This window comes from Pinus tabuliformis, chromosome 9, assembly GCF_031772625.1.
Source record: "Pinus tabuliformis cultivar Carrire ecotype Pingquan chromosome 9, CPIR1, whole genome shotgun sequence".
Lineage (NCBI taxonomy): Eukaryota > Viridiplantae > Streptophyta > Pinopsida > Pinales > Pinaceae > Pinus > Pinus tabuliformis.
In genome coordinates this window covers 717,521,091-717,545,212 of record NC_142307.1, presented here as the reverse complement: position 1 = coordinate 717,545,212, position 24,122 = coordinate 717,521,091, and the positions used below count along the sequence as shown (strand labels likewise).

The 24,122-nt window shown below is 39.1% G+C and overlaps 1 protein-coding gene across 1 annotated transcript in view; it reads right to left on the bottom strand.

The window, feature by feature from the left end:
* Window positions 1-24,122, bottom strand: part of LOC149150700 (uncharacterized) — a 195,505-nt gene that overhangs the window by 104,149 nt on the left and 67,234 nt on the right. The window contains exons 3-4 of the mRNA XM_089442908.1: window positions 15,645-15,820; window positions 14,524-14,663 (exon numbers count right to left, since the gene is read on the bottom strand). Coding sequence (XP_089299034.1) covers window positions 14,524-14,663; window positions 15,645-15,820 — 316 coding nt within the window. The remainder of the gene's footprint in view (window positions 1-14,523; window positions 14,664-15,644; window positions 15,821-24,122) is intronic.

Sequence of the window (24,122 nt, the reverse complement as noted above, 5' to 3'; positions counted from 1 at the left end):
TGCTCTGTAACCAAAAAAGAGAGCCCACCGACTTCCACTAGGTTCCCATTGAAATTATGAGCAAATGACTGAGCCACGACATTGTGGTAGTCGATGCAGCGGTGGAAAAACTCACTCCAACTGGCTTGCTGAAAATGTTGTTGGATATCGGGATATATGTCCAGTAAATCCGGTGCTTTAGGCTCAGCTCGGTTAGCTTTGACACCCTTCCCCATCGCAGTCTTTGGCTTGAAACTGGAAAACCCGGGATTTGATCCTAGATCCTTGCTGGAGAAAGTGGACGGTATCTTTGCTAATCATTAACAAATAAACAGCATAACCACAAAACTTACAAATGACAAGACGGATTTACAAACATGTAAATGATTTTAATGGCGGATAGAGGAAATCATTCTGATTTAGAAAAATAATTATGATCTAGAGGAGACACATTCTAACCCATAATCATTCCTCGAACCATACACCGACGGCGGCGGATAAATATACGATTTAACCTCATACTTACCCATGGCACGCTTTGCAGAGCTAATCATTGACGCTGATGTGGTCAGCGAAATTCCAAATTTTGAATTTAAATTTTGCTTTTCGTGTTGACAGTGGGCCTGTCGATTTTGTCGAAAATGATGATGAACCCGTTGTCAGTGAATTTCTTCAAAAAATATAATCGGAATGCTTCAAATGTTGACTGCCCCGCTATCGGTAGTTTCCCTATTTATAACAACTAAAATGTTGACAGCTTGACACTGAAACTGTCAGCATTTTCTAAAACTATTTTAGAAAACAGACTTAATGTGATAACAGAAGGAAAGCAAGAGGCCGAAAAAGTACTCAAGTTATGCAGCAACGATGTGTAAAATGAAGTTGTTAAACATCAAGTTTGGAAAGATGCTATGACTGAAGAGTACCAATCTACATTGAAGAATGATGTTTGGGAAATCGTGCCAAGGCCTAAAGGAAAATATGTTGTCTTCCAAATGGATCTACAAAATCAAGAATGCAAACGATGGAAGTATTGAGAAGTACAAGGCAAGATTTGTGGCCCAAGGATTCTCCTAGAAAGAGGGAGAGGATTATGAAGACACCTTTGCTCCCATTGCCAGTTATGCTTCTATTAGATTTATCATTACTCTTGCTTCTATTGCAGGTTGGAAATTGCATCAAACGGATGTCAAGACTGCTTTTTTGAATAGAGTCATTAAAGAGTTAGTCTATTTTGAGCACCCTCAAGGCTTTGAGATAGAGAGACACATGTTTGAAAATCGAAGAAAGCCTTGTATGGGCTAAAGCAAGCTCCTCATGCATGGTACTCCTATATTTATGGCTACTTATTGAGTCTTGGTTTCAAGAACACTGATGCTGATCCAAATTTGTACTTCAAAGTTGTTAAAGGTGAGCCCTCGATTTTGTTGCTATATGTAGATGATTTGTTTTTTACAAGGGTTGGGGTTCTCATTGTCCAGTGTAAGAGGTAGCTGATTTATGAATTTGAGATGAAGGATCATGGTCTTATGCATTACTATTTGGGATTGGAAACTTGGCAAAATCCTGATGGAATCTTTGTTGGACAAGGCAAGTACAATATTAAGAAGCTTCATAAATTTGGCATGATGGACTGCAAGTCCATGGACACTTCGATGGTGATAAATTTGAAAAAGATACATGACTGTGATTCTGATCTGATTGATCCCATTATGTATCGCAAATTGATTGGCTTGTTGAACTATCTTGTGAACAATAGACCTGATATTTGCTATGTTGTGAACACATTGAGCCAATTATTGTTTAAGCCCCAACATGTGCATTAGTTTGCAGCAAAACATATATTGAGATATTTGAGTGGCACAATTGACTATGGTCTAAGATATGCTTCTAATGGAGAATGACAACTGCATGGTTTCACTAATGTTAATTGGGCTGGAAACTCTGATGATAGAAAGAGAACATTTGGATTATGTTTTAGCTTGGGCTTCGCTATGATTTCATTATCAAGTAGAAAGCAAACTTTTGTTGCTTTGACTACAGTTGAATTTGTGTATATAGTTGCATGTTCAGCCTGTTGTGAAGTTTTGTGGCTTCAAAAGTTGTTTGCTGGATTATTTGATCAAGTGCTGGAATCGACCATTATATATTGTGATAATCAAAGTTGTGTGAAGCTTTTTGAGAACCCGGTTTTTCATGACAGGTCGAAGCACATTGAGATCAAGTATCATTACATCCAGAATATTGTCCAGAGGGGAGTTGTGAAGCTCAAGTATGTCCCTACTAATGAGCAGATTGTTGATGTTTTGACAAAGCCATTGTCCCGAATGAAGTTTTCTTATTTCAGAGAACAACTTGGAGTTGTTGAGAATCCCTCTCTAGGAGAGCAAGCATTGATTGTATAGCATCATGTGATTGACAATCTTCCTTGGGTTGTAGTTGAGAGGCCATAGATTATGGTTGGGAAGATTGTCCCTCCCTTAGGTCAATTGACCGAGAGGCCAGTGAGTTTGGTCAGGGAGCTTGGTTCTAAGGCATGAAGTGATCCCTTGGGTCATGATGACTGAGAGACTAGTTTGGTTGGGGACATTGATTTTGTGATCTCTCCCTTAGGCAATTGTTGAGAGACCTATGGATTGGTCGAGGAGATTGATCTTGAGTTCCCTTCCTTGGGTCGTTGACTGAGAGGCCAATGTGTTTGGTCGGGAAGGATGAGTTCTCTCCATTGGGTCGTGGACCAAGAGACTATATAGTCAGGGAGAATGATATTGAGATAAGGATTCATCCCTTGGGTCGTGGACCGAGAGACCTTGTTTATGGTCGATGAGATGGACTTTGTGTAACCATTGCATATGATTGGAGAGTTTGGCGTCATTGATTGATCCCATTGGTCATTTGGGCATTGACCTTGATGCAATTGGGTTTTGATTTATGGGATGTGTTTTGATGATATGTATCTTTCCTTATGATGTGACTTGCGATCTCTCCCTTGGGCAGTTGCTAAGAGAGAGCTATGGATTGGTCAAGGAGATTGATCTTGAAAGAGAGAGACTTGTACATCTGATCTCTCCCTTGGGCAGTTGCTGAGAGACTTATGGATTGGTAAGGGAAATTGATCTTGAGAGAGAATGAAAAATACCTCCCTAGCTAAGAGGGAGTGTTGAAAATTGGTAGCTATGGTCAATATTTTCATTGGCAAATCAAAGGAAGGAATTCATATTTTTCATGTTGACCAAGTCAGCAAAAAGTGCACAAGTTAGCCCCACGTGATTTAAGGGTTTGATCCCAAGGTCAAAACTCTCCTCCTAAAACACATATAAATAATAGTTCGTTGACCCTCATTTGGCATCACATCAAATCACACCATTCGATCTGAAATCAAAAGGAGTCCACACATGCAAATGAGACAAGGAGAATTTGTTCTATGTTGACTAGCCTTTTATTCTTCTATTTGACCAACGTTGACTTGGGAGAGTTTGCTTCTATTTGACCAAGTTCTTTGACTGTTTTGGAGGCCAAATATTTCAGGGATTTGTTCACTTTGTTTGACCGAGATTTTGCTCCTGTCTCTAGGTTGTTGACCGCAAGTCAATCTTGAGCTTTGACTAAAAATTGCAGAGGTTCGTTTGACTGAGGTTTGACTGAATTTCGGCCCTCCTGTTCAAAGCTACCTCGGGCCAAAATTCAGCCCTTCTATTGTAGACTTGACTTTGACCAAAATTCATTGTTTTGTCTCTTTGTTGACTAGTTTGACTTGGATATATTGAGTTCAAAATTTGGAATCATGTTTGGAATATTCTAATGTACTTTTGATGAACCGAATTCTCTCTCTTATAAGGAAAGACTTGTTGACTTCCCCCTCATGGGTTTTTCCCTAGCTATTAGCCTAAATATTGGTGTCTCTTATCTCTTTTTTTACTGTTTACTGTGATATCTATTGCTCTATTGAAGAAAGTGAATGGTTGAAATTTTTCATGTATAACTGCTTAATGATTTGAATATTGTAAGAAGACTAATTGTATCATTAGAAGTAGTTATCGATTTGAAAAATTGTACTAGTCTTAATTGCACTAGAAAATCAACACTTTCCTCAAATTTTTCCTTCAATATTGTATCATCACTCATTTGGTTGTTAAGGCCCAAGTTATTTTGGACGAAAGGTTATTAATGCACAATCAACTAACAGTGTACCTAGGATAAAGTTGAATACAGTCTTTGATAGAAATAAAAGAGGTTTCACCAACTTAAGAAGGTGTCCTTAGACGAAAGAAGGTAATTAATGCACAAGCAACTAACATTGTACCTAGGATAAAGTCGAATACAGTCTTTGATAGAAATAAAAGAGGTTTCAGCAACTTAAGGAAGTGTCCTACAAAAAATTAATGATAATATCAACAACAACAATTAGGGAGGAGCATTTTATCCCAACCTCCCCATCATTGGTACCCTTATTTTCCCGACCTTTACAACCTCATCTGCAACCCCTAAACCCTCCCCATTCTCCTATATCAATGCCCAATTGTCCTACACATCCTTGACCTCTTGTCCAACCCCCAATCCCCCACCCTCCCCAACCCACCCCTGCACCTTCTGCCATTCACCTTGCCCCTCAACCCTTGTACCATATCCTCTCTACTCATCACCCCTTGTTTTCTTTGATCACACATGAAACTTCCCTTAGTGGGGCTTTGTCAACTTCGCTTGACCATGTTGAAGAATCAAGGGCAATTAGGTGTAGTGTGATTCTTCTTGACTTGATAACAATATGTGGAGTCTTTTTACTTTTCTTGTTTGCTTAATCTTCTCCTTCTTATTATTAATGCATGTGTGTGTACTTCATCAAACTGCTATCAAAAACATAAGAACAGGAACATAAGATGTTGGCTCTCTGCCAGGGCCAAAACCTCTCTTCTCTTAAGAGGAAAACCCTTTGGTAAGTTTCTCTTATTGAAGCTTCTTATTGATCAATGCCAAACCCTAGACCCCTAACTAGAATGTCCTCCAAGCACAAGTCAAGTCCTTCCTCCTTTCTGCACTTTGTTCCCTGGCACTTAGTCTTCCTTCTTCTGGCACTTTGTTACCCAGCACTTTGTCCTTCTTTCAACTGTTGTTAGACCTTGTTTATGTGAGCTCTAGATGAGATGCTTCTCTTCTATACTTAGAGATATCCTTCACTTATGTAGACACCTTCCTTCTTTCAACCAAATGAGATCCTTCTTGAGATGTAGGTGTACACTGAAGTGACTGTATAGTAGCCCTAGATTCTCGCACATGTGGCAGGTAACCTTGCAAATTAGGGTCCTTTCACCTTCGCTTGAGAGAGCCTTACCTTCGCTTGAGTAGGAGGCCTTATAGGCCTAACTTTCTAGCCCAAACAAAGATAAATATAGGATTGTTATGTTGTTGCAGTTATGACTGTAGGGATGCTTCTGTTTCTCGCATGTGTGGCTGTTTTCTAGGGTAGAAAACAGTCCTCTTGACTTCGGTCTAGACTTCACCTTCTTCGTTGCACTAGAGGCTCCCTTTCTCGTCACCTTTTCACCCTTTACTCGTTCCTTCACTTCGCTGATTTCAGAGGTAGATTGCGTTATCTTTGGAGGAGTGGACAACCTCTATATATAGAGGTATGTCCCTCCTTTAGGCCGACTTGTAGGCAGACTAGAAGATTGTCGGCCAACTTGTCTTCTTTGCTTCGGATGGGTTCTTTGGTGATGTCGTTGCATGGAGGAGACTTGTTGACTTTGCTTGGAGGTATTCTCTTGACTCTAATACATAAACATACATGGTGTAACATGCCCTTAAGGTCTTCAACATTTTCTTTTGACTCTTTGACTCACCTATAACACTTTAACATGTGCTAGACCTATTTCAATAAGCAAGAAACTCCTTAACATATATTATAAAATAATATTTATTTTCTTGAATAAATACAAATATCAAAAGTACATTTATGAAGACCGCACCTAGTTACATTTCCTTCAACACTCCATCTTAACTAGGGAAGTATTCATACAACATTACAAGGTGTTTGGCTATGTTTCAATCTTGAAGAATTCACATAAGAGAAACCGGATTGGCAATCCATTTGTTATAGCATCATAGTAACCAACATTGTTTCCACAGCAAGGCCTTGACTGACAGCTCTATCTCTCAATAGATCAGAGAACAATGTTGGCGAGACCAATGACTTATAGACACCTTAGTCATGGTCTCTCAAGGCACATACCCACCCAGGTGTTCACTGAGTATGACCTTCTAGGACTATTCTTATCTTGGGTTCCCAGCCCTCAAAGAATATCGGTCCTCTTGCCTACTCTTGTCTTGGATGCCCTACACATCCTCAAAGAGTATCAGATGCCAGATGATTACCCAATCCTCCCATTCTTTCTTCCCAAGTGAAGAAAAGAATGTTGTGTCTATCTCTTCCTCTCAATTGAGGAAGACATGCCCAAGTATCCTCTGACAAGGTACTTGTCCAAGTTCCTTTGTAATTGGGAACTTGTTATAACTCCCTCTTAGCTAGGGACTTGTCCATTCATCAACAACTTCTTCTTCGTGGGTCCTCCAGTTGCTTGATCTCCTTCCTTCCTTTGATGTCATGAAGTCTTTGTTCAAACTTCTTCTTGGTAGGGCACCATCCATCAATCACTTTCCTTCCTGATTTGTCATGTCATTGCTTCCTTCGTGGAAAGTGTCCTTCTTGTCATATATCAAGTTCTCTTGTCATCTGGTTATTCCTTGTCATCTTGTCTACGCTTCGGACTACTCTTCACATGGATCCTTCTTTGTACTTGCTTGTTCCCATGCTTTGATCTAGTATCCCTTTATGACTTCATCCTGATATTGCTTCAACATTAAATGGTGCTTTTGTTGGATGGCTTCTTCATCATGACATCTTCGTAGAGTAGAATCAGTTATCTACACCTTTCATATCTCCAAGGCCTTCATAGGTGTCAAGGGTCCTTTGATCTTTTTCTTCCTTTGTCAGAGTTGTCATGCCTTCTTCGGGAGATGTCTTCAAAGTATTTTTGTCAGATAGGGAGATTCTTTGTGATCATGGTGTTCTTCACATGCTTGATCTCTTTCTTCATTTTCTTCTTCATGGATAGATTGGTCAACCACCTTCTACTTCTTGTGGGAGCACCTCTTCATCTTAGACTAGTCAGCATGTCTTCTTGCTTCTTAGTCAGCACTTTTATACTCCTTATGAGAGTATTTTTCTTTTGTTGACCTTCATTGCATTGTAGTACATGCCTTCGAGCATGTCATTGGTTGATCATGTCATAGAACTATTCCCATGACTCAATAATATACATATGATAACATGACTAAACTTGATGCATACATACCTCATCTTGATTCTCCTTTGGTCATCTTAGCTTCATTTGGTTGTCCTTGGTGTGGCCCTTCTTGCTTCAGCTTAGCTTGTCTGCATATCATCCTTTTCTTGAATCCCATGAATGGGATTCCCAATGAGACATCTACTTTTGTTTATATATCTTCTTTTGAAGATTCCATCATAGGATCTTGAAGACCCTTATCCTGCAAATGTTCCTTTCCTTTTGATGATGGAGGTCTTCTAAGATTCTTAATCATGATCAATTTTCTTTCATTGTCGATGAGGTCCTATACTAGGTATGCTTCTTAGACATGAATATCTTGAGCTATATCTACCATGCTCCTATATTCTAGAACATATTTCTAACCATGCATTTTGTTCTATTATAAATGCTCCTTCTACATGAGTATTTTGAACTCTATGTACATCATGCTTCTAGATTCTAGAAGATGTTTCTAGCCATGCAATTTTATTCTATTCCTACATGCTCCTATACTACTCAAAACTTTGAAAGAAGACTTTAAGTAAAGAAGTAGACTTAGTCATAGTAGAGATCTAGAGGATCTTCCTTCTTTTCTTCTTCTTTCACCTCTTGAGTCATGTGAGCTTCTTCCCTTTTTCTTTTGTTGTTGTTGTCCTTCTTTAGTTTAGGACAATTCCTTTTGTAGTGTCCATATTCTTGGCATCCAAAGCATTGGATTTTGGACATATCTTTGTTGTTTGTTCTTCGTGGACCAAATTTTCCCTTTCTCTTAGCCATGGTAGCAAATGCTTGCTCCTTTAATCCCACATCTTCCTTTGTTGTGAGTCTTGTTTCCTCTATCCTGCATAAAGACCACATTTCACTTAGTGGGGTGGCTTCCTTCTTGGCATATATGCTTGATGTGAAGTTGCCCCAATCCTCAGGTAGAGCATTGAGTACTACAGTTGTCATTTCCCTATCGGACATGACTTCCCCTAGCTCTTGAAGTTGATCCCTCATCTCAGAGATCTTCATGAAGTAGGGAGCTATTCTTTCCTTTGATATCTTCATCTTGTACAATTCATTTCAAAGAGATATCACTTCTCCAGCTGTGCTTACCAAGAATAGCTCTACTAGTTTATCATAGATTTCTTTTGATGTTTCAAGTTTGGAGACATAAGGAATGAGAGAGTCTTTGATGGATTCTATTAGAATGCTTTGAGCTCTTGTCTCATCCTTATTATACTTGGCTAAGGCTTGAGTTTGTTCCTTAGCAGGAATAGTAACATTCCCTTTGATGTGTTCTAGGAGTTCATTCTCCTTGAGAAGTAAATCGGTCCTCTTCTTCCATGCAAGAAAGTTATTGGTACCTACCAATTTATTGTTTTCTTTGCAAAAAGACATTGATGTATATTCAAAAGGGGACATATACTTGATAGATTTTGAGATGTAGTAGACTTGCTTTCTCCTTGAAGACTTGATGGCTTGCCTTCCTTAGATCTTGATGTTCTTCAAGTTGCTTTCTCCAAGTGGACTTGCTTGATGATGAGATTTGCTTGATGACTTGTAGCTTGATGTAGGTCCTTCTTTGATTTTCTCTTCTTGTAGGTGCCTTTATGTAAGGCTCTTCTTCTTGCTTTGTAGTCTTCCTTGATGACAGATAGATGGTAGACTTTCTTGTCCTTGAAGTGATTGAGACTGCTTGGCTAGACACTTCAACTTTTGTAGATATCCTTCCTTGATGATTGTTCTTGAGATGCCCTTTCCTTGATGTGTCACCTTAGCTCTGATACCATGTTGAAGAATCAAGGGCAATTAGGTGTAGTGTGATTCTTCTTGACTTGATAACAATTTGTGGAGTCTTTTTACTTTTCTTGTTAGCTTAATCTTCTTCTTATTATTATTAATGCATGTGTGTGTACTTCATCAAACTGCTATCAAAAACATAAGAACAAGAACGTAAGATGTTGGCTCTCTGCCAGGGCCAAAACCTCTCTTCTCTTGAGAGGAAAATCCTTTGGTAAGTTTCTCTTATTGAAGCTTCTTGTTGATCAATGCCAAACCCTAGACCCCTAACTAGAATGTCCTCCAAGCACAAGTCAAGGCCTTCCTCCTTTGTGCACTTTGTTCCTCGGCACATAGTCTTCTTTCTTCCGGCACTTCGTTACCCGACACTTTAGAACAAGAACGTAAGATGTTGGCTCTCTGCCAGGGCCAAAACCTCTCTTCTCTTGAGAGGAAAATCCTTTCGTAAGTTTCTCTTATTGAAGCTTCTTGTTGATCAGTGCCAAACCCTAGACCCCTAACTAGAATGTCCTCCAAGCACAAGTCAAGGCCTTCCTCCTTTGTGCACTTTGTTCCTCGGCACATAGTCTTCTTTCTTCCGGCACTTCGTTACCCGACACTTTATCCTTCTTTCAACTATTGTTAAACCTTGTTTATGTGAGCTCTAGATGAGATGCTTATCTTCTATACTTAGAGATATCCTTCACTTATGTAGGCACCTTCCTTCTTTCAACCAAATGAGATCCTACTTGAGATGTAGGTGTAGACTGAAGTGACTATACAGCAGCCCTAGATTCTCGCACGCATGGCAAGTAACCTTGCAAATTAGGGGCCTTTCACCTTCGCTTGAGAGAGCCTTACCTTCGCTTTAGTAGGTGGCCTTGTAGGCCTAACTTTCTAGCCCAAACAAAGATAAATATAGGATTGTTATGTTGCTATAGTTATGACTGTAGGGATGCTTTTGTTTCTCACACGTGTGACTATTTTCTGGGGTAGAAAACAGTCCTCTTAACTTCAGTCTGGACTACCCCAGAAAAGAGAGAAGTCAGAGTGTTGATTTTTGATAGCTTGGGAGGTTCTCCAAGCCCTAGGGTTCGAGGTTTGGAGGTTGGAGCGCTACAATAGGGCATTGTGCGCTTGGAACCCAAGATGGGGGCTTTGCACCCGAGCTTGTGGGTGTGAATTCGTGACGATTTTTGGACATGTGATGGATCGAGATGAAAGAGGATGATGAGAAGAATCCAACACAATGAGAATCACCAAAATCCGAGTTGTCCTTGATGAGATATGATTTTTTAAGTGTTATGGGGTTTTTTGTAGCACTCAAGTCATGTAGGCTTCAGTTGGTGAAGTGCTAAAAGGCATGTTGGAGCCCACACCTATGCAATTCGTTGGAGCCACATGTGAGGATACAAATTAGACACGTGTAAGGTTATTTCATTATCCCATGTGCAACATTTTCATAGAGATACAACTTCAGAAGCAACCGCAGAGACAAGTAGCCTTAGCGAAGGTGGAGGAGAGTCGGTAGTGTCTTTTCCTTGACTGTTTGGGCAAGCCGAGTAGAGGAGCAAGCAGGCTGCATCTTCTAGAGGATTTTTGGGCTGGTTTTGGTGTGACTTAAGGGTGGTTTTTCTCTCTGTTTGAAGGACGCATGATGGCTATAACATTTCAGGAGGTCGCAGGTTTGTTTGGGCAACATTAAAGAGAAGTCGAGACCCTGTTTTAGGGAGAAGTCAAGCTCAGGTAGAAGAAAAGGGGAGGCTACAGCAATTTGGTGGCAGTTTGGGAGATTTTAAATGGGTTGATGAGGATTGTCATCTTGTCCTAACCAGGAGCCTAAATCGCGACAATGTTACACCAGTCAAAGAGGTATGTGTATGTTGTATCTATGTTGAATTGTTGCTAGGTGGAAGGTTATCCAAGTGTGGACAAATTTGGTAGCCTGTGGAAGCCAAGTGGTTGGGCATATGTCGATGGTTACCAGCCCTTTCCTAGGAGCAGATTCCACAATGAAGTGACTAGAGATTTGTCACTTGGCCTAGGGACAATTTCCAAGACATCGTTATTCATTATGGACTAGTATTCTTCCTGCATAGCATTCCTCCACTCTTGATGTTTAGTTGCATCTTCATAGGAGGAAGGTTCCGCTTCAATAAGCTTTATCATGTATGCAGCATACCCTGAATAACTTTTCGGTCTTTTACTTTCTCTGGAAGTCCCTGATGCTTTATGTCCTTTTGCTTCTGGAAGAGTAGTTTGCAACCAAACAAGCCTCTTCCGATATTCTGGAATAATTACTTGTTGTATAGGCTCACAAGGACCTTCAACATTTCCTTGAGTAGATGTCTGCTCTTGACCATCATTATCCCTAGAGATATTCTCACATATAGGTATCTCATCTTCATCAGAGTTAAACGTAACATCCTTTGATTTCTTGTAAGATATGCTTTCATCAAAGATGAAATCCCTACTTACTTCAATTCAACGATCCTCCTTAATATAGATTTGATATGCCTTTGATGAAGCACTATACCTGACAAATATGCCCTTTAAACTGGTAGGATCTAACTTCTTTCTCTTTTTCTTGGGTATATGAATATACACAAGACACCCAAATATTCAAAAATGATCCACACTTGGCTTCTTTCCTGTAAATGCTTCTTCCAGAGTCATATTGTTGAGAATCCTGTGAGGACTTTGATTCTGCAAGTAAATAGTTGTCATACATGCCTCTCCCCATAGGAATTGAGGGAGATCTTGATCATGCAACATAGCCCTAACACATTCCTCAATAGTTCGATTCTTCCTTTCTGCCACGCCATTCTGTTTAGGATTATAAGGAACAATGAGCTCCCTCTTAATCCCTGCTTCCTTGCAGAAAGCTATTAATTCCTTGGAGGTGTATTCTCCACCATTGTCAGACCTCAAAGTTTTGATCTTTCTCTCAGTTAGGTTTTCCACTTCATTCTTGAACTCCTGAAACTTTTCAAATTCCTCATCCTTATTCTTGAGAAGGTATAACCAAGTCTTCCTTGCGTAATCATCAATGAAGGTTACATAATACTTATGCCCACCAAGAAACTTTATTGCCATAGGTCCCCATACATCTAAGTATATGAGATCTAAAATTTCCTTTGATCTGGTGTCACTACTTGCAAATTGTTTCTTTACGTTCTTGCCTAGAGCACATCCCTTACAAGTCCCTTCATGTTCTTCCTTTAACTCAGGGATGCCATTAACCATTTGACTTAGAGATGGTAAAATCTTAAAATGAAGATGTCCATACCTTCCATGTTGTAGTTCGAAGGGACTCACTTCCAAGTGGACTAGGGCTTGAGATAGAGGTGTAAAGAGTCCATACAATGTCCCCCCACGAATCCTAATTACCCTATCATCATTAATACTTGAGCCCTTACCCCAAACCAAAACCTTGTCATCAACAAAAGCAACTCTATCACCCTTATCCTCTAGACAAGAAATAGAAAGTAAGTTTTTCTTCAAACCTGGAACATACAAAATATTGTTGAGGTGAATGCTTCCACCATACTCGAGCTCCAACGAAGTGGATCCAATCCCTTTCACTAGATAGCTCTTCTTGTCTCCAAGTACTATTGAATGAGATGAGTTACCCTTAGATAGGGTTTCGAGTTGACTGCATTCTCCCTTCATATGTCTGGAGGCACTAGTGCCAATAACCCACACATTTTCATCTTTGAAAGTGCCAGATAAAGCAGAGAACAAACTTCCATTTATTACTTCTTTTGCGAGCTTGGAGATGATCTTCAATAGACAATTCTTGATGGATGTAGCGAGATTTCCAAGAACCTTGAAACCCTTCCTTACAGCCCTTGCCATAGTGCCAACAAAGATGTGATCTTCAGTCTCCTTCTTGCACCTTAGCTCTGATTCCATGTTGGAAAATCAAGAGACTTGTGTATTTAGATGATTTTCCTTAACTTGATAATTACTTGTGATATGTGTTGGTCTTTTATTACTTTATTAGATCTTTGTTCATCAAGCAATTACCAAAACAATGAAGATCACAACAAGACAAAGTACACAAGATATAGGCTCCAAGCCAGGGCAAAACCCCTCCAAGGGAAAACCCAGAAAATGCTTCTCTTCTTCTTTAGAATCTGCTTACAAAAGAGACTTCCAAGACCCAAAAACCAAAGCCAACAAACCCTCTAAACCCCAAGTCAGCCCCCAGCAAGATCTCTTCCAAGGAAGCTTCAAAACTTCGATATTGCAACTTTGCTACTTCAACTTCGACCCTTGCTACAGAATTTCGGCCCCTACAATTTCGGCCTCCTGCAACTGCTTCAGAATTTCGGCCTCCTACAACTAGCAACTTCACAAACCCTAGTGAGACAAGAAAAGAGAATCTTTGACAAACTTCAACTTCTGCTCCTCTTCTTCATCCTCCAGCTACTCTTTCTCTTCTTCTCTATTGCAGATCAAACTTGTGTGAGATGAGTAACCAAATGAGTCGAGTTCCTATCCTTTATATAGCCTTTCTTGAGGGTCAAATTCCCTCCCTTTGGGCCGACTTGGTTTACTCCTTGGGCCGACTTGATCTTGGGCTTATCCATGGCTTTTTCTTAACAAAATAAATATTTTCTTTATTACGAAGTGTCCAAATGAGACTACGACACATGACTAATAATATTTTTTATCCTAGAAAGACCTAGAAAACCCAAAAGCATGAAGAACGTGCTTTTTACTCAAACTTGAGTATGAAACCCATACTCCAAAATAAAATATATTTTATTTTTCTTTCTTTTTCAGGAATATATAATGTCATGATTACAATTAGGTCATTATGAAGACCGAACCTAGTTACAATTTTCAACAATCCTAGGGGATTGAGGTAAACTTTGTAAATATTCTTGTAAAGAATTACGAAGAGTTGTAGGTGGATAGGAAGCGGCATTCAGACCTTGGAAGATGAAACCAAAGGTCATTGTTGTTGTATTAATGTATGGTTTACTTTCATGAAACACAATCAAGCATGAAGTTAGTCATCCACCCTGACAATGTAATAGTATATTTCTTAAATCCATGATAAGCCTTAAAAATGAATGACATATATAGCATTTAAGAAGACTAACTTGACTTTGTTGAGCAAGCCCTCATGCACTCTAATTATTTTTATTATCATGTTTCCAAAAATTGTTTTTACTACAGCACTGATAAAAAATACTGATTGTGAAACCAAACAATCAGCAAAACAGACAGAATAGCATAGCCCACAATTTTATGTCGTCTCCATTTGTAGGTGAATTATTATTTATGAATAAAACCACAATTGTTTCTTAAATAAAGCTAAAATATGTCAGAAACATCAAAGTATGCATATTAACTATTCACCTAGAATCCACTTATTAATAACAAGTTTAGTCATATTGATGACTGCATAGAGCCTACAAGGAAAGAAATTGACAATATCCCATACCATTATCCCTGCTAACGCACCAATTGCACCACCCAAAGAATGTCCAACAAATCGCAAAGCATACCCATGACACTCTCCATCAGGCCCCAATATAGAAGAAAGGAATCCTTTCTTTCGATGAGATGATGCATCTTGACCACCTATTCAACATAAGGTAAGTGATCCATATTTAACACACACAATTTACGAGACAAAACAAACAAGATTTCATCCAAACCCCTAAGTTCTAACAAAGACTTGAACATTTAAACAAACAAATTAGATGCTTTCCAAAGATGGTTGTAAAATCTTAAAAACCATATTTCTATCCTTCTCACTTGACAAGAAACAACATGTCATGGCACTTGCTGTGATAATATTTTCCAAATTACTCAGAAATAAGTTACAGCATAAGAGGTTTATCCACCCAATTAATTTTACAGCAGAATCCGAAGATACTCAAGAGTCAAAATCCAGAATCTTTTAATACTCCCAAATCCCAATGAAGTTTCCACAGATAGAAAGATTTCTAAGCCCCAAGGGTTAGATCAAGTAGTCTGGCTTACCATACCAAAGCCATAAGGTCAAGGAGGTCACAACATGGAATCACCCTGGGTTCATCGGGGTTATAGCATACATGTTGTCTTCCAGCAGCATATACCCTGGGCACCATTCAGGGAATGTGAGGAAGTGCCTAGAGGGTTTCCCCAAGGAAATTTTCCATGCAAAAAAAATTATATACTAGAAAGACTTCTAGAATGTACACTCAGATGGGCCTCATCTCAGCATTTTCCAAAGATTATCACCCTTGCTAGCTTTATGTTATTGGCACCCACAAAGAATAAAATGGAGTGCACAATCCCAAAATATTATTATTTTCACCATAAGTTGGACTTCAAAGTATTAATCACCTAGCTCTATACATCCCCCCTTTGTAATACTGTGGTTATTTTTTATAGTGGCAGCCTTCTTCACATAAAAATTACACACTTTTCATCCTTAAGTAATAAAATACATCAAGAAACAATAAAAAGCCTATGAAGGGTGATTCACAGAATTTTGTGCAGATCCTTTTCCAAAACTAAAACTGTGTGCCATAGTGATGAAAACATTGAGATGTCCACATACTGGAAGTACCCTACCTCCAGGTCCATTGCTACTCTCATAGGTCTGATCTAAAGCTATCTGATCTGCATTTTCGAAATTTCCATCTAGTTGTATACAGAGCTCCCTAGCCGCCTCAACTATGCCTGAATGCCCAAAATGCGGGAAAGTTGTGGCAACACGTTGCTTTACATTATCATCTAAGATATCACTACTGCAAAACCAAGATAAAACAACGAAAAGAGAATAAGTATGACAGTATGAAAAATAAACATTATAAAAAACCTACAGATAATTTGAGCTGTAAATAAATTTTGATTTATTACATATTAAACATATCTGCTCAAAATAACAAATAACTATTGCAGATAGCTATTCACAGTTTTAAACGGGTCAGCTTCATAAATTTTATATGAACCAAAAATCCTGCATCAAATAGCCATGATCGTGCTAGCCATAATTTTCAGCCAAAAAAAATTAAAGTCTGGTGGGCATGGATTGGAGAAAAGAAACTCTAGATTTACATTTCAAAGAAATAAATCATTTTACTCCATAAATGAATCGTTCAAAAATCTTGAAGAGAGTCTAAAGAAGAAACAACCACCCAGGATATCAATTTTAAAATATTCCTTTTCCTGCACTGAGAATATTCTGTTGGAAGCACTGAAATTGAAGACATAACTAAACACATAAAGGCCTTAAGTTTCCTGTTTGCTAAGAATATGAAGAAGATGGCATATACACATCACATTGTTTTCCTGTGATTGGCAGGTCCATAGTAAAGATAATGGATAATGTAACTCCATTCTATTATTCATTTGAGAATACTAAGGACTTTATTTGATGTGATTTCATTAAAATTTAAGATGATAAGGTAGGGAGAGACTGACAAAAGGATAAATCTATACCAAGGTGGATTAACTGTATTATTCCCTAAGTGTCCAATATTGGATGTGTTCCAACAAAATCTAGCACACACAAAGTGTAGACTCTAGAGTCCCACTCACCGAAGTATTAGTTTTGTGCAACTCAAGAAGGCTATCCACTGTGACATCAGTAGCTCCCTCTATCTTTAGGTTGGCATTCCAACTCAAAGGGGGTATCCCACAATAACATTGCTAAGACTATGGAGTGGGGGGGCCTAGGTGATATAAGAAGAGTAACCCTTCACCATATGGATGGTTGTAGAATATGAAATGGGATGGAAATGAAAATGGGATAAGGACTAGATAGGAAAATGAAGGACAAGATCAAAGAAAGAAAAGAGATGAAAGGAAACCAATCCTTATCAATCATGGGCTGATGGAGACATAAAGTACTCTAGAAATAGAAGGACTTAATTTGTCACAATCACAACTACTTCAATGAAGGCCTGTAGTGATAAAAGGGTTGCTTTCCACTTCCAACCAACGTTATTGGAACTAGACTAGCACCAGTGGAATAGAGTGGTCCAAACGCTTTGAAGGAAAAACTGGTCCAATCCAGGCTTTGGTATGAAACTGGCCTTAAAGCATCGAACCAGCCAATAAATTTTCTAAAACAAGCAATATGATAAGTCATTTGCAAGCACAATACCTACCCATAAGGCCCCACTGATGCTATTTAAAGAGAACCCCACCACTCTTATATTAGTTTTTCTGGTAGCATCGAACAGGTGTTCTAGTCTAGATTTGTGCCAGAGAGGCTAAGGAACACAAGATATCCAAAACCCAGAAAAGGTTTCGAGAGAAAACACCTAGAGACCACTCAATTAAGTTAATTGATCAATAATTAAAAAATGCCTAAGTCTAACTTAGGAAAATTGATTAATTAACAACAATTAATTGAGAAAGATCGAGAAAGCTCTAGAGACTCACACGAATCGAGTCTAAGATGATCTTAGTCGTTGATAACGATTTAATCATGGTCGTTGGTGATCCAACGAGAGATTATAAGAGCATATCGATGGGATGAGGAGAAATACATTGAGCAAGAGAGGGAGAGCGAGTATCCTTGGCAGATCGAGCTATCATTGACTCAGCAAGGAAGTGAGATCGAGCCAGAGCAACAGTGATTGAGGGAGTAGCAGGAGGATTCTAGAGCATTTCCAGTCAGTTTCTAGTGCAGGAAAGGGATGACACATTATTCTTTAGTGAGGTTGCACAAAGGCTTCGGTTAAATTTGGATTAACATGTAACATGTTCCTTGCTTAAGTCAATCACTTCATTAGCCCATTATTAATTCTAGTATTCCATTACAGATCATATTTACCATTGACTGAAAGAACATCCAATGTAAATGCAGAAGACAAGCCAAGACAAGAGAACACAAGGATTGGCTCAAGCCAAGGAAAAACCCCAAGATGGGGAAAACCTTTGAACAATTCTTCTTATTATCAAAATTAAATGATCAGCAGTGAAAAAGAGTACAATCAAAGTCAGAACTGACTTGCCATGAATGATGATTTGAACCATTATCCAAATGCAAATGAGGAAGCCCAATCAAGTATGTAATTTTGTCCTCAAGAAGCAGCAGACAAATACTAACCAAAGATAAGGAGTAGCTTAAGCAACGGCAGAATGATATCCTAAAGGAACTCAGTCCATGATCATATGATGAAGTCTTCTTTCATGAATGGAATAAGCTCAAGATAGTCCAAGAATGGATAGTCAAACAAGGTCAATGAGTTGTTGTCTAATGTCTACAATATGGGGCTTAAGTCTCCAGTCCTGTAGTAGCATTAGACTACTCAGAGACAAAGGTTACACCCTTTGTATTGACTACGGCCTACCCTCCTTGACTGCGACTAAGATGGAGGATACAAACAAGCATATTCGGCCCTTCCACAAGTGCCTTCAAACGTATAGTAGTGGAAACCCTATCTGCGGCCCAAACTGAGATATGTACAAAACACAGAAAGCATTATCACTTCTTCTCTGAACTGCGGCCTGAAATAGAAGAGCACCCGAAGCCTTAAACTGCCTCCAAACAGTCCTCCAAGCCTCCTTGCTGGCTATGGCAAACCTCAAACAACTGCAGCCCTCTCTTCCATAGAAAGTTATACCCAAATGGAGATATACTTCTCATCAACTCAATTCTTTTCCCTTGAATGCCCTAGCCTTAGATCCGCACCTTATTTTAGAGGAATTATGTTCCTTGTTGTTGTTTCAAATGAGGTTGGAAGCACCTCTATATATAGGAATTGGGGAGGGTCAAAAGACATATCGTTTGGACTTGAAGGTGGTGAAGCCGACCTTGACCATTTTACATATGAGAGTGAATAAAATTAAAAACACATTTCTCCTTAACCAAATTTGATTATCTTTAGGTCGATTTTGGTCCTCTCGAAAAGAGGAATTCAATGCCGCAAATATCTTCCTCAAAGGAGTTGTCCAAAGTGGAATTTGGCCCTAGTTGCCAATTTTAACACTCCCTCTCAACTAGGGCGAATTCCACCTACCAATCCATCATGTCATCTTGTTATCGTATACCGTCTCTGCATCTCATCTCAACTCTGTTGAACACTGATATAGATCATGAAGAAGAATTGATCAAGAGTGAGTCACAAGACCTTGCCACTCTCCACTGACAAAAGTCTGTTCATATAACCAGGGGTCGAACCCTAATCGGACTTGATCCCAAGTGATCAAGTTTTGAACATCATGCATCCTAGACATAGGGAGTATGACAGTACACAATGCGTCCATCAATAGTGGTATGGTCCCTATCCACTTTTCCTAACTCATTGGCCAAATAAGAGGTGCTTCCCATGTGTCCTAGACTATATGAGTAGGATGATACTGAAGCAATAGCAGGGAAAGAATAAATCACATCCTGCTCACAACCACACGTAGGGAAATGATGAACCACATCCTACAGTCACATCTCACAACTATCATAGGGAAAGGATAAACCACATCCTACGCAAATTCACCGAGAGTAGGGAACAGTGTTGCGGGGGAGCGCCTCCCCCCCCCCTCGATCCCGCTCCCAATCTGCGCTCCGGGCAGGAGCGACTCGGGAGCGTGTCGGGAGCGCGCTCCCTAAAAAAAAAAACGCTCCCTGCCTTTTCGGGAGCGTGTCGAGAGCGCGCTCCTTAAAAAAAAAAATGCTCCCTACCTTTTTGGGAGCGTGTCGGGAGCGCGCTCCCTAAAAAAAAAACGCTCCCTGCCTTTTCGGGAGCGTTTTGCCTTTTTTGCAATTTTTTTTTTGCAACGATGTTCCAAATGCAATTTTTTTCAAAGAAACAAGAGTTTTGAGTGGGGCAGCTTAATGACCAAGTCTATGGCCCTAGTATTGATATGCGATTCATGGTAATGTTAAATTCTTAAAGTAAAAGTGATATTCTCCTTAATCTTCATTTTCATCCTTTTACTTGAATTTTTAACATTACCATGAAATGACTCAGGATGTTTGAGAGTGGTTCCAACCTCATTGGATTTCATATGGAGAAAGTAGAATTTTAGATTTCATTCAAAATCCAACGGACTTATCAGTTTTCCAGGATTTCAGGATTGCCACGTTTCCATTGAATTTTGTCATGTATTAGGGTATGGAACTCGTATTTAATCAAGAGCACCAATCCCTCTATGTACCTTGATGTTAGTGACATTGGTTGTCGAACTCCTCTATCATGACCCTCCTAAAAATGTACGCATCACCCAAACAAAATCTTGACTTGACATGCTATGCTTTTTCTATCTTATGTTAATGCTTAGAGGGTGATATCAATGACAAAGATCCCTATACAGATACAGAGGTAATGACAAAGATGCCTCTGGATATTAATGCTTAGAGGGTGATTTTAATGACAAAGAACCTGATTTCCCAACAAGACTAAAAATTTAGACATTTCTCGTGGTGGCAAGAGGCCCAAGCATAAGCAATAGATAATAGATTTACTTCTCTTTTCTAGTTTCTAGTAGTTTTTATAAGTATTGACTCTTTCATATTTATTATGATATCTTTTAAACAATATATGACAATTTAAGTTTGAAGTTGGCAATTATAACTCATTAGTAATGAATTATGAATATGATGCTTCATGAAAGTTGAAAGTTGTTTCATTTCATTTTATAACATTTCATTTCATGTTAGATATTATTTGTTGTAATGGTTACACTTAGCTTACAAGTACAACTTTGGTGATCAATGATGATAAATGTTATATATTGAATTTTGAAAGCTTGAAACTTTAAGATTGATGAATTATGAGACTCAATATGTTGTATGTTACTATGTTACTAACTTGAGGATGTGGTTGATGAATATTATAACTTCTAGATGATTTGTTGTTATATGGTTCAATCTATGTTTTTTTATGTTTTTTATATCTAATTCATCATTCTACATGTTTTTGTTGACATATATGTATCAAAATATACAAATATAAAAATATATATATATTATATAAAAAACGCTCTGGGATTCGCTCCCAAACCAGGAGCTTCTGAAAATGTCGCTCCTGCACCCATTTTCGCTCCCACTCCCAAGTAACACTGGTAGGGAAAGGATGAACTACATCCTACAATCACATATCACAACCATCGTAGGGAAAGGATAAACGACATCCTACGCAAATTCATCGAGAGTAGGGAAAGGAAGAACCACCTCCTTCATGCATGTCAACCAACAGTCGTGGGAAGGAACCTACATGTGGGGAAAGGATGAACCACGTCCCACCGACATGTCAACCACAAATCGTAGGGAATTAGCATCCTACACGTGGGGAAAGGATGAACCACGTCCCACCGACATGTCCACATGTGACAACAAGCAGATGCATATATGCATCTCTGCAAGAGAAGGTGAAGCACTCATCCTATGCATATCTCATCAATCGTAGGGGAAGGTGAACCACTCACCTTACACACATGACAACCATCATAAGGGAAGGTGAAACACTCACCCCATGGTCGCTTATAGCATCAAGAAGTACCTCAAGCCCCCAAGAGCTCCCAGAGCTCAATGTTCAACCGGGACCCTCATAGTAGGGTCTTTCCATGACTCCAGCCTCTTTCTAAGAAAACTTGATCAAGAGGTTTTGAGAGGATGTAGGTAACCTGTACATCCATCTTGCAATGTTGGAGCTTGATTGCTCCTTGTTGTAACATATCCCAAATAAAGTGGTGCCTGGTGCCAATATAATTGGAGCGGTCGTGGAACACGAGATTCTCTGAAAAGCGAATCCCACTCTACAATATACAACGGTGGTTTCTAGCATGTGCTCAAATGGCTCACTGAAGAGCTTTAGCAACCAACTGGCTTCATAATAAGCCATGCATTCAACTTCAATAGTGCTCCCAAAGCAACATAATCAAGAAATATAGCACTAGATGTACTCCCTTTACTTATCACACTGCTAACCGAGCCAATATCAAAATATCCATGAAATCTTATATTCTGGCAGTGAATTTCTCGCCATAAATAGTAGCATCACAGTGATATCTCAATAAGCAGCCATCCAATATATGAGGCACATCCATACCTTGAGTTAGAGGCATGTCATAGGTGTTTATCAAGAAAACCAGGGATCAACAACTTTTCCATCTCATGCAGGAAATAGTGTATCAAGGATTTCCATCTTGGCTTTGAAAGTCTTTTATTGATATCAACAGACACCATTTTCAATCATTACTACCTCTAAATATTGGGAAAGTGACCTTACCCAAATCATTAAGGAGTTAACTTCATTCATATCGTCATCAAGAAGTTTACATCAAAGAGTTCATCATCAATGAGTCCACATCATCATCATCCACGAGTCCACATCATCATCAAGAGATTATGTTAGCATCAAGAGATCCAAGTCATTTATATAATCAAGAAATCCAAAAAATAGAGTATATAGATCAACTATATCATCTAATTCATCATTATCCAGATTATCATCATCACAGAGTAAGTATTAAGGAGTTCAGATCACCATGAAAGAGTCCAATCACATTATTCATGCATCAATCAAAAACTCATATTATTATCACATCAAGTCAAGGCATTGAAAGTTTTGTTTAAAGAATGCATCCAAGTTCTATTATAAAGAAGGCTCCGTAGTTCTATTCTAAGGACAGTGAACCAAGTTTCTGTGAAAATCATTCTACAAGAGATCTGAAATTCTGATGTACGCATCTGAAGGTTTGACACTTAAAGCTTTGTTCTGAGAAAGTCATCCAAAGATTTGTTGACTAGTTGAAGTTCCCCTGCGAAGGTCTGTTGGTTCCCGAAGTTTGTATGCAAAGTCCTGATGTTGTTAAATGATTGTTCTAAAAGAGGGACACAGAGTTCTATACTATTCTCGGAGAAACTTGATACTCAAATTCTAAAGATTGATCATCTGAATTTATATGTAGTGTTACCACTCAAACCAACAGGGGACTTAAAGGGGCTCCTAAGAAGGCAACTACTAGGTTAAGGGCAACGGCAGAGGCTTAGCCCATTGTCACCACAACTAAGTCTCCCTACTCTTTACGGACTTTCACCGATGGGAGGAGTCCCGGTAGTGTAGGGATCACTTGTAAAGTATATGTCAATGGATAAGTGGGAAGTGACCCTGAAAGCCCTTTCCCAAGGATGGAGTGAAGAATGGAACTTGCTTTCTATTTAAGCAAGGGACGTGGTCCACCAGGGTAAGGGGTGAAGATTGAAGGGTTGAGGGAGAAAGGATAAGCTTATAAATGAGGTTCTCAATCCCTGTAAACCTTGGGAAACTTGGATTCCCAAATGGTCCTTGACAAATAATCTTTATTGAGAAGTGGGACCACATGGGGCCAAGTGGACCCAGCCCAAGTTCGGGGATGGAATGCAACAACCAATGATGTCCCTATCCTGGACAAGGTGAGGGGAAAGACCAAACGAGAATATTTAGTTTAAAAGGTTGAATTGATCCTGTTGAGGTCTAGCCTTGGGGATGCCTAGGCAAAATTCGGTCCTAGAGCTAGGGCTTGGGATTCCCGAGGATTCCACCGTCAGAACTGCCTCAAATTTGGAGGAGAGAGATCGGACCCACCAACGCAGTAGCCTCAAAGAGATTGAAATTTTCCTTGGGTAAATTCCTGAGAAATTGATGCCCTAGGTGACCTAATGGTGCTAGACTTGGGGAAAAGAGGAAAATGGTAAAATAAAGGTTGAAATGATCACCCCTTTTAAGGACCAGTGCCTAATTAACTTAGGGATATGGATCAAGGATAATGATGAGTAAGAACTTGGTTTCTTGATCAAGGAGGCCCGGAAAGTGAGCTTCATCCAATGTTGAGAGAAAGAAAAGAAAAGTGACCATCAAGCATTTATACTTCAAAGCAAATGATGCAATCTTATCAAGTCAAATAAATCTCTAGGACATTTCATTCATATAACATTGGCCCATACATTAAATTAGCTAAAACATGCTTAATTCCACATTTCAATTATGCAGCAACTAGCCCTAATTTTAGCAGTATGCAACAACAAGAATAACCACGTCAAAATTTACTTACAACGTTATAGAATATATCCAACCAACATTTTGTTTGCAAATAAGAAGCTCCAAGATAGAAATAGCC